The 11649-nt window shown below is 49.8% G+C and overlaps 1 protein-coding gene across 1 annotated transcript in view; it reads right to left on the bottom strand.

Moving 5' to 3' along the window:
- Window positions 1-7735: 7735 nt before the first annotated feature.
- Window positions 7736-11649, bottom strand: part of vav1 (vav guanine nucleotide exchange factor 1) — a 122054-nt gene continuing 118140 nt past the window's right edge. The window contains 3 exon segments of the mRNA XM_080216505.1: window positions 7736-8005; window positions 9610-9761; window positions 10906-11020. Of these exon segments, the coding sequence (XP_080072631.1) occupies window positions 7949-8005; window positions 9610-9761; window positions 10906-11020 (324 nt within the window). The 3' untranslated portion in view covers window positions 7736-7948.

Below are 11649 nucleotides of genomic sequence, written 5' to 3'. Positions count from 1 at the left end.
CGATCAACAGAGCCGAACCACTCTGTAAACAGGATCTATTCTATACCCTCAGTCAATGGGCTGCACAGTGGCGCAGTGGTTAGCACTGCTGCCTCACAAGGCCAGGGACCCAGGTTCGATTCCAACCTCAGGTCACTGTCTGTGCCGAGTCTGCACGTTCTCCCTGTGACTGTGTGGCTTTCCTCTGGGTGCTCCGGTTTCCTCCCACAGTCCGAAAGATGTGCAGGTTAGGTGGATTGGCCAAGGTAGATTGACCCTCGTGTCAGGGTATTAGCAGAGTAAATGTGTGGGACGACGGGAATAGGGCCTGGGTGGGATTGCAGCCGGTGCAGACTCGATGGGCTGAGTGGTCTCTTTCTGCCCAGTAGGGATTCTATGATTCAATAAATCGATTATCAAAATTCATTATCTGCTCAAAAACCTCAGCAAACAGCGTCTAACCACTTGGCTGAAAATATAGTAAAAGTATCCTGTGCAGATGGCAGCAAGGTGGCGCAGTGGTTAGCACTACTGCCTCACAGTGCCAGGGACCCAGGTTCGATTCCCGGCTTGGGTCACTGTCTGTGTGGAGTCTGCACATTCTCCCCGTGTCTGCGTGGGTTTCCTCCGGGGGCTCTGGTTTCCTCGCACAGTCCAAAGGTGTGTGGGTTAGGTTGATTGGCTGTGCTAAATTGCCCCTTAGGGTCAAGGGGACTGGTCAGAAAACCCCATCTGGGTCACTAATGTCCTTTAGGGGAGGAAATCTGCCGTCCTTACCTGGTCTGGCTCCAGAGCCACAGCAATGTGGTTGACTCTCAACTGCCCTTGGGCAATTAGGGATGGACAATAAATGCTGGCCCAGCTGGCGACACCCATGTCCCACAAACGAATAAAATAAATACATGGGGTTACATAAGAACATAAGAACATAAGAAATAGGAGCAGGAGTAGGCCATCCAGCCCTTCGAGCCTGCCCCGCCATTCAATAAGATCATGGCTGATCTGTCGTGGCTCAGTTCCACTTTCCCGCCCTCTCCCCATAACCCTTAATCCCCTCTCCTATCAAAAACCCATCAACCTGCGTCTTAAAAATATTTAGCGAGGCAGCCTCCACCACTTCAACGGGCAGAGAATTCCAGAGATTCACCACCCTTTGAGTGAAGAAGTTCCTCCTCAACTCCATTCTAAACCGCCCTCCTTTTATCTTGAGGCTGTGCCCCCTAGTCCTACTGTCTTTTTTGAGCGGGAAGAGTCTTTCCACCTCTATCCTATCCATCCCATTCATCATCTTATACGTCTCAATGAGATCTCCCCTCATTCTTCTAAACTCTAACGAGTACAAGCCCAGTTTATTCAGCCTCTCCTCATAGCTCAACCCCCTCAACTCCGGTATCAGCCTAGTAAACCTCCTCTGCACTCCCTCCAAGGCCAAAATATCTTTGCGCAGGTGCGGCGCCCAAAAATGCACACAGTACTCCAGTTGCGGCCTCACCAATGCCCCATACAGCTGCAGCAAGACCTCCCTACTTTTATATTCAATCCCCCTCGCTATGAAGGCCAGCATCCCATTCGCCTTCCTGACCACCTGTTGCACCTGCAAGCTGGGTTTTTGCAACTCATGCACAAGGACCCCGAGGTCCCTCTGCACCGTCGCCTGCTGCAGTTTTTCGCCCCGTAAGTAATAGTCCTTCCTACCATTATTCCTACCAAAGTGGACCACCTCACACTTGTCAACATTAAATTCCATTTGCCATTTCCTGGCCCATTCGCCCAGCCTATCTAGATCCTTCTGCAGACTCTCCCCACCCTCCGCAAAATTTGCCGTTCCCCCAATCTTGGTGCCATCAGCAAATTTCGACACCCTACACTCGGTTCCCTCCTCCAGATCATCGATATAAATGGTAAAAAGCTGAGGCCCCAGCACCGACCCCTGGGGCACTCCACTAGTCACCATCCGCCAATCCGAATAGCACCCGTTGACCCCCACTCTCTGCCTCTGTTACAGGATAGGGCCTGGGAGGGATTGTCGTCAGTGCAGGCTCGATGGGCCGAATGGCCTCCTTCTGCACTGTAGGGATCCTATGATTCTGTGATTGAGGGGATTATTCTCCCAGTGAAATCCAGTGAGTGGAGGATAAAACAAATGATAAAATCAACCCCAGTTATCAGTGACTGAGGCATGAGTTACCCGATCATCTCCGTGCTGGCCATGACTTGTCATTCTTTACACTCACAAAGAAATGTCACATTGTAGTGTACGTTGTGAAGATTGGCACTGAGACACATTGCCCATCCATAACTTACTCTGGGAGACAGTATTTTAATCATAGAATCCTTACAGTGCAGAATCAGGCCATTTGGCCTGTCACACCTGTGCCAACCCTCTGAAAGAGCATCAGACCCAGCCCCTATCCCCATAACCCCACATAGTTACCCACCAATCTCCCTAATCTGCACACCTTTGGACAGTAAGGGCCAATTTAGCATGGCCAATCCACCTAATCTGCACTGAGGGAGGAAACCAGAGCATCCAGAGGAAACCCACATAGACACAGGGAGGATGTACAGATTCCACACAGACAGTGACCTGAGCCAGGAATCGAACCCGGGTCCCTGGCGCAGTGAGGCAGCAGTACTAACCACTGTGCCACCCTGCCAGCTCTAGGATCCTAAAGTTACACAATATCCCTTACTTTGGAACTATAGAAAAGCTACAGCACCGAAGGAGGCCACTTGGCCCACCTTGTCCAATGCCAGCCCGTGGACACCCAAGTTACATTTGAATCCCACCTTCCTGCACCCGGCCCGTAGCTCTGTTGCTTACAGCGCTTAAGGTGCTGGTCCAGGTACTTTTTAAAGGAGTTTAGGGTCATTGCCTCCACCACCAATTCGGGCTGCGAATTCCAGACACCCATCACACTCTGCATTAAAAAGTTCTTCCTCATGTCCCCTCCACACCTTACCAGGTGAGATTGCAAAGAGAAATCTCTGAACTTGCGTGTCTGCCGTAAGGACCTTGTGGACCTTACCCGTGGCAAGTGACTCGTTCCTTGGCTCCACTCACCAGTCATCTGAGGACGTCAGGCTTGGGTGTGAGGCCACCCAGGGTTGAATAGGCAATTCTGGCTCTCATGTGGAGAAAAAGGTGGAAGGAAAATGCCACTTGTGGGACTGCAATCTGGGAAAGAATGTTTTTTTTACTCATGGGACATGGGTGTCGCTGGCTGGACCAGCATTTATTGCCCACCCCTAGTTGCCTTGGAGGGCAACTGAGAGTCAACCACATTGCTGTGGCTCTGGAGTCACATGTAGGCCAGACCGGGTAAGGATGGCAGATTTCCTTCCCTAAAGTTTAAAGTGAAGTAAGGTTTATTTATTAGAGTCAAAAGTAGGCTTACATTCACACTGCAGTGAAGTTACTGTGAAAATCTCCTAGTCGCCGCACTCCTGTTCGGGGTTACACTGAGGGAGAATTTAGCTCGGTCAATGTACCCTAACCAGCACATCTTTCAGATTGTGGGAGGAAACCAGAGCACCCGGAGGAAACCCACGCAGACACGGGGAGAATGTGCAGACTCTACACAGACAGGGACCCAAGCTGAGAATCGAACCCATGTCCCTGGCACTGTGAGACAGCAGTGAATCATAGAATCCTTACAGTGTAGAAGGAGGCCATTCGGCCCAACAGGTCTGCACTAACCACAATCCCACCCAGGCCCTATCCCATAACCCCATCCATTAATCCCAGCTAGTCCGTCCCCCTGACACTAAGGGGCAACTTAGCACAGCCAGTCCACCTAACCCACACATCTTTGGATTGTGGGAGGAAACCAGAGCACCCAGAAGAAACCCACGCAGACACGGGGAGAATGTGCAGACTCAGCACAGACAGTGACCCAAGCCGGGAATCGAACCCGGGTTCCTGGCGCTGGGAGGCAGCAGTGCTAACCACTGTGCCAGCCTGTGACTGGGAGAGAAACAGCTGCCTGTGGGACAGTACCTGGAAATAGGATAAGTCACATTGAAAGGGCGAGACAGCGGGGAGAAAACTGAAGGACATTTAAAAGGACCGTCCGTTTCCAGTTCAATGTCTTTGGCCATTGAAACCCAATCTATCAGGATGATTTATGGGACTTTCTGAGTGTGTGTCGTCCAGTCGAGGTCATGAGAATTTAGCGCATTGCTGCTGCTGGCGAGGTAGTCCCTCTGCTGCTGAACCTGGCCAGATGTACTTAAAGGGGCAATGTCGATCGTGAAGCACTAGCTTTGTACAACTCCTCGCTCAGCTCCGTCACTCACTGTCAGAGGACCTCCCCCCCCCCCCCCCCCATCCCCTCACCTTCCTGAGATAATTATTGAAGGGGTTAAGAACATGTCACTCCGTCTTGAAGGGTGGGGCAGCATTATTCCCCATTTCAGAGGATGTTTTTAAGAGTCATTGCTGAGGCTCTGCAGTCACATGTAGGCCAGACCGGGTAAGGACGGCAGATTTCCTTCCCCAAAGGGACATTAGTGAACCAGACGGGTTTTTCCCACAATCTCTGAAGCTTACTAATTTGTATTACAAATAGGCTTACATTAACGCCACAATGAAGTTATTGTGAACATCCCCCAGTCGCCACACTCCGGCTCCTGTTCGGGTCCACTGAGGGAGAATTTAGCACGGCCAGTCCACCTAACCAGCGCGTCTTTCGGATTGGGAGGAAACCGGAGCACCTGGAGGAAACCCATGCAGGCACGGGGAGAACATGCAGACTCCACACAGGCAGTGACCCAAGCCGAGAATCGAACCCGGGTCCCTGGCGCTGGGAGGCAGCGGTGATAACCGCTGTGCCACCGTGGTCATCAGTAGATTTTCAATTCCAGGTATTTTTTATTGAATTCAAATTCCACCATCTGCCGTGGCGGGATTCGAACTCGGGTCCCCAGAACATTAGTTGAGTTTCTGGGGTGACAATACCACTATGCCACCCCGTACAGAGTAAGATCCCACGAACCACAGTGATATAATGAGCAGGCAATCAGTTCTAGTGATGTCAGGGGATAAACACTGACTGTTGGGGTAAGGTAGAGGCCAAAGCAAGAAGCTCTGAAGGGGTTGAAAGCTTGATGAGTTGTGATTCAATTCTCAATCAAGTTGGATGTATCAAACTCATAGAATCACAGCATATTACAGCGCAGTAGAGGCTCTTTGGTCCATTGAGTCCACACTGACCCCACTAATCCCACTAGCCAGCACGTGTCCCATAGCCCTGAATGTTCTGATGTGCCAAGTGCTCATCCAGGTACTTTTTAAAGGATGTGAGGCATCCCGCCCCCCACCACCCTCCCAGGCAGCGCATTCCAGACCCTCACCACCCTCTGGGTAAAAAAGTTTTTCCTCAAATCCCCCCCTGAACCGCCCACCCCTCACTTTTAACTTGCGTCTGCTCGTAACTGACCCTTCAACTAAGGGGAACAGTTGCTCCCTATCCACTCTGTCCCTGCCCCTCATAACCTTGTGCCCCTCAATCAGGTCGCCCCCTTCTCTGCTCCAGAGAAAACAACCCAAGCTTATCCAAACTCTCTTTGTAACTCAGTTCTTAACGGAGAGGTAAGCAGTGGAAAAGGATTGTCAGGATTTCCTTAATGTGAAAAATGAGTTATGGAAGTGGATCCCTGGTTGAATAGTTTTTCATTTAGTTCATATTAACCGCCCGTCAGTGAGAGAGACACAGCGATGTTTGTTTCTTTCTCACCATCCTCAAAACCTGGAAGAAATCCGGTCTTGTTCAATCCACCTGACCCTCTCTCTGTTAATCTCCTGATTCCCATTGCCCAAAGCTCCAGCTCTGTTTTCAATACTCATTATTTTGGACCGGACTGCGTCAGATTTAGCTTTGGTCTCTGCGATGAGTGTGAGTCACCAGGGTTCATCTCCTTGGCAACCCTTCCCTTCCTTAGCTCCTTGAACTGCAGCAAGGGACTGAGGATTATGAAGCTTGTTTCAGATGGTCGTCTTGTCATCGGCCTCCACTCCTGGCTCGGCTCACGTCTATTCTACTCCGATAACTTGGTGAGTGGAAAAGTCATCTTCTTGACTCATGGAGAGAAAGACCTGGCTTTGTAAGCAGTCTACCCAAGCCTCAGGACATTCTGGCCAGGGTACCTTCACCATGTGAACTGCAATGGGTCAAGAAGGCAGCTCAGCACCACTATCATAGGGGTGTAGAAGATCTACAGTCCAGAAGGAGGCCATTTGGCCCATCGAGCTTGCACCGACTCTCCGACAGAGCATCCTACCCAGGCCCTATCCTCATAACCTCACATATTTAGCCCATTAATCTCCCGAACCTACCCACACATACTCAAACCTTCCTATCCTCTTTGAGGCTGGATGGTTGGAAGACTGATTGGCCATGAGGAACATCGCAGCCTTGGACCTCACGGTGCAACAGGGCCGGCTAGAGAGCAATCTGGAGCGGAGGGGGTGAGGGGGAGCCTTGGCTGATTTCTCCTGTACTTAGCCCAGGATGCCAAGTCTGATGGCAGCAGCCCTGCCGGAGGTGCAGGGATGGGGGGGGTGGAATTGGAGTGGAGGTGGGGGGGGGCCAGGTCATCTCCTGGTGTAACTTTGAGGTGCGCTTGCTGTTTGTGGCAATCCTGCTGTGTGTCACCACTTGGCCAGCATTCTGGTTTCTCAGGCAGAAGCCCCGCTCCAGACAATAAGATCCCAGTCCGACAACCCCCCCAGCTCCAGTGCAGTGCTGAGGTCGTGCAGCACTGTCACAAGTGCCCTCTTTTGGATGAGATATGAAACCCAGGCCTCTTGTGCCCCCTCAGGTGAATGTTAAAGTTCACATGGCAATATTGCAAAGAAGGACAGTGGGGTTCTCCCCAGACTGTAGAGGCTGGGTCATTAAGTACGTTTGAGGCTGAGATGGAAAGATTTTTAATCAGTACGGGAATCGAGGGTTCTAAGGATAAGGCGGGAAAGCAGAATTGAGGATTATCGTCCCACTGAATGGTATAGTCATGAGTGGCACAGTGTTAGCGCTGCTGCCTCAGTGTCAGGGACCAGGGTTCGATTCCCTGCCTCGGGTCACTGTCTGCGTGGAGTTTGCGCATTCTCCTCGCATCTGTGAGGGTTTCCTCTGGGTGCTCCAGCTTCCTCTCACCAAAGATGTGCAGGCTACCGGGATTAGCCATACTAAATTGCCCCTTAGTGCCCAAAGATGTGCAGGTTAGGTGGATTGGCCATGCTAAATTTCCCCTTAGTGTCCAAAGATGTGCAGGTTAGGTGGATTGGCTGTGTTAAATGTGTGGGGTTACAACAGGGGAGGAGGCCTGGTAAGATGCTCTGTTGGAGAGTCAGTGCAGTGTCAATGGGCCGAATGGCCTCTTCTGCACTGAAGGGATTCTATGATTTACAGTCTGACCACTTCAGTTCTATGATTTATGATTTACAGACACGATGAACCAAACGCTTCTGCTCTTAATGATCATGTGTGTCCTGGCCAATACTTATCGCCTTCACAAAAACAGATGATCTAGTCCCCATCAGATTGAGTGTTTATGGGAGCTTGCTATGCATAAATTGACTCGCACTTTGCAATGGTAACCACACGTCATTGGCTGTGAAGCACTTTGGAACATCCTGAGAAAGGCGCTATATAAACGCAACTTCATCTCTTTCATCTTCCACTCAAAATGCCAGCCGTTCACTTATTGTTTTCTGCTTCCCAAAGAAAGGCACAGACAATGTGTTCTTGTGTACGTTTTAAAACTGTATTAATAAATACAGAAAGATTCATTCTTAAGGTTCCTGTTCATATTAAAGAATACAAACAGTGGAAGAGTGGAACTCAGAAACTTAATACTTGGAGATTGTGAGGGCACAGTGTGGTCCTGGATGGGGACAGCCACACAGAAGCAGTCTCTATCTTGAACTTCCTGTGTCTTCCATATACTGCGACATGTAGTCAGGAGTTCAGTAACAGTAATCCGAATAATCTTCCTCCACATAGTTCGCTGGGAAGAAACCCACCTAAAAACAGAAAGGGAGCAAAGTTAGAGATAGGCCACATTCCGGTTTCCAAAGAAAGGCACAGATAATGGCTGGAATTTTACTGGCACGCCAGCCCCAATTCCGGGTGGCAGGCAAGGCTGGGAGAACGTCATTCTCTGTTGCTTTAGGGCGAGATCGTACAAATCTCGGGCAGACGTGCTGGTAAAATTCGGCCCAATGTGTTCTTGCGTATGTTTTTAGCCTGTATTAATAAATACAGAATGATTGATTCTTCCTGTAGCTATTAAAGAATACAAATAACTGTGGAAGGGTAGAACTCAGAAACTTAATACTTTAACATTGTTAGGACACCTCATGGGTCTGGATGCAGAGAACCACGCAGAGCTCCTGCTCTGTCCAAGACCACAAGGAACTACAAAGGGTCATGAACGTAGCCCAATCCATTCAGCAAACCAGCCTCCCATCCATTGACTCTATCTACACTCCCCACTGCCTCGGAAAAGCAGCCAGCATAATTAAGGACCCCACGCACCCCGGACATTCTCTATTCCACCTTCTTCCGTCGGGAAAAAGATACAAAAGTCTGAGGTCACGTACCAACCGACTCAAGAACAGCTTCTTCCCTGCTGCTGTCAGACTTTTGAATGGACCTACTTTGCATTAAGTTGACATTTCTCTACACCCTCGCTATGACTGTAACACCACATTCTGCACCCTCCTTTCCTTCTCTATGAACAGTATGCTTTGTCTGTATAACGCGCAAGAAAAAATACTTTTCACTGTATCCTAATACATATGACAATAATAATAAGATTATTATTATAATCTTATAATTATATATATATATCTTATATATTAGCCACAGAAGTGGTTTTTTTTATTCATGGGTGTCACTGGCTGGGCCAGCATTTGTTGCCCAACCCTAGTTGCCCTTGGAGGGCAGTTGAGAGTCAACCATATTGCTGTGGCTCTGGAGTCACATGTAGGCCAGACCGGGGTAAGGACGGCAGATTTCCTTCCCTAAAGGAACATTAGTGAACCAGATGGGTTTTTCCAACAATGGTTTCATGGTCATCAGTAGATTCTTAATTCCAGATAAATTTTATTGAATTCAAATTCCACCATCTGCCAAGGCGGGATTCGAACCCGGGTCCCCAGAACATTAGCTGAGTTTCTCGATTAATAACCCAGCAATAATACCACTAGACCATTGCCCCCTGCAATAGGTGCTAGTGACACTACATTCTGCCCTCTCTCCTCTCCTTGTCCCCCATGTACTCTATGAACAGTATGCTTCGTCTGTCGAGGGCGCAAGAAGCGATACTTTTCACTGTATCCCAATGTGACAATAATAAATCAAATCAAATTAGTCCCACTGTGGGATCTTGCTGTGCGCAGTTTTTCCCACCTCAAAATAGTGACTCTGGGACATCCTGTGGTGGTGAAAGGCGCTACGTAAATTCCCGTCCGTTTCCTTCCGGGATTGAACACCCACAAAATAGGGTTGTCTTACATTAAGGATGAAGTAGATAATCCATTCCCCACGGAACGGCTACACCTCAGAAGGGAGAGAGGGAAGATTGGAGGTGGAGAGGTGGGAACGCACACACACACACACATACCCTGCCGTAGACTTCTCCTTTCCACCATCCCGGAGATCCTTTCTTGTTGATGATCTTAACCACGTCGCCTTCCTTCAGGCTCAGCTCCGACCGGTCCCGGGCTGAGAAGTCGTAGCGGACCTTTGCCGTCCCGTAGCACTTCAGACTCGCCCCTGCCAAATTCGGAATCAGAAGCCATGGTCAGTTGGCAGTAACCGTCCCCTTCGGGATCTCTCCCACTGCTGCAGAGCGCTCATTCGCCGCCCCATTTGCCGCAACCCTGGAAACTCCCACCGCCCCTCCTTCCCGACGGCCCACCCTGCTATTGGTCACCCGATGTGTCCAGTCACCACAGGTGGTGGGAGGAGAGGAGGCGGGGGGGTGGGGGGGTGCTGGGGGTGGAAGGGGTGGAGCCCTCACCGGTGGGTGAGCCTGTCACCCTCAAGATTTTGTTTGGCTGAGAAATGCATGGGCCATTTTTGGCACATTCTCCATGGCAACGTCTCTGCCAATCAGAGTTCACTGGCCAACCCTCTTCCCATACAGTTTGAATGGTTGTTTCCCCTTGAAATTTGGTATTCTTGAGTCTGTCCTGATGAGGGCAAGACAAAAAGTATTAATGAACTACCAAGCAACTAAAAAGTAAAAGTTAAGGTTTATTTATTGGCGTCACAAGTAGGCTTACATTAACACTGCAATGAAGTTCCCCCAGTCGCCACACTCTGGTGCCTGTTTGGGTACACTGAGGGAGAATTTAGCATGGCCAATACACCCTAACTAGCATTTCTTTCAGACTGTGGGAGAAAACTGGAGCACCCGGGAGTAACCCACGCAGACATGAGGACTATTTATAGATTTATAGACTACTTATAGATTTAAGCATTAAGCACTACGGGTGGCACAGTGGTTAGCACTGCTGCCTCACTGCATCAGGGACCCGTGTTCGATTCCCAGCTTGAGTCATTATCTGCACATTCTTCCCATGTCCGCATGGGTTTCCTCCGGGTGCTCCGGTTTCCTCCCACAGTCCGGCATAATGTGCTGGTTAGATGGATTGGCCGAGCTAAGTTCTCCCTCTGTGTACCCGAACAGGCGCTGGAGTGTGGGAGCTGGGGGATTTTCACAGTAACTTCATTGCAGTGTTAATGTCAGCCTTACTTGTGACACTAATAAATAAACTTTAGAACGGTGACTCCAGCGTAGCGAAACACCGTGCGCAAAGTTACTTTAGGAAGTCCCGTGTTTGCGATAGGTGCTACCGAAATAACAGGGGGGATTGTTTCTGTCTATCATTCCCGTCTCCTCGTTCGCACTCACCTGAGAATTTCGGTACCACCCTGTTTTCAGGTTCTTTGAAGGGAAACTGCAAACTTGTGTCCATCGTCTTAAAACACTCCTTCAGGGAATTGTGCTGGTAAAAGTCCACCAAATCCTGCAGCAACACAAGTATTGGTTTGGTGCCGGTTCGATGTACGTTTATATTGTTGGAATAATGGGGAGGCATCAGGAAAATGGAGGCCCGACGATGGCTGAGACACTCTGGCCCGGTCATGGTGGGCCCCACCACAGGAAATCCGTGGTGGCCAGTCCCACTGGTCTTTCGGTGGGATTGGACAGTCCTGTGATGGGTGGAGGGGGAGGGCACAAAATCCCGACCAGTGGGTGGAGTTTCACCAGCCTTTACCAACCCAACCTAGAATCATAGAATCACCACAGTGCAGAAGGAGGCCATTCAGCCCATCAAGCCTGCACAGACTACAATTTCACCCATGCCCTATCCCCGTAACCCCATATTTAGCGTGCTAATAGCCCTGACACTAAGGGGCAATTTAGCATGGCCAATCCACCTAACCTGCACATCTTTGGACACTAAGGGATAATTTAGCATGGCCAATCCACCTAACCCGCACATCTTTGGACACTAAGGGATAATTTAGCATGGCCAATCCACCTAACCTGCACATCTTTGGACACTAAGGGATAATTTAGCATGGCCAATCCACCTATCCTGCACATTTTTGGGCACGAAGGGGCAATTTTGCATGGCTAACCCACCTAACT

This window comes from Carcharhinus amblyrhynchos, chromosome 33, assembly GCF_965287045.1.
Source record: "Carcharhinus amblyrhynchos chromosome 33, sCarAmb.v2.hapA, whole genome shotgun sequence".
NCBI lineage: Eukaryota > Metazoa > Chordata > Chondrichthyes > Carcharhiniformes > Carcharhinidae > Carcharhinus > Carcharhinus amblyrhynchos.
Note: the sequence above shows the minus strand (reverse complement) of the source record. Positions and strands in the feature narration are given on the sequence as shown.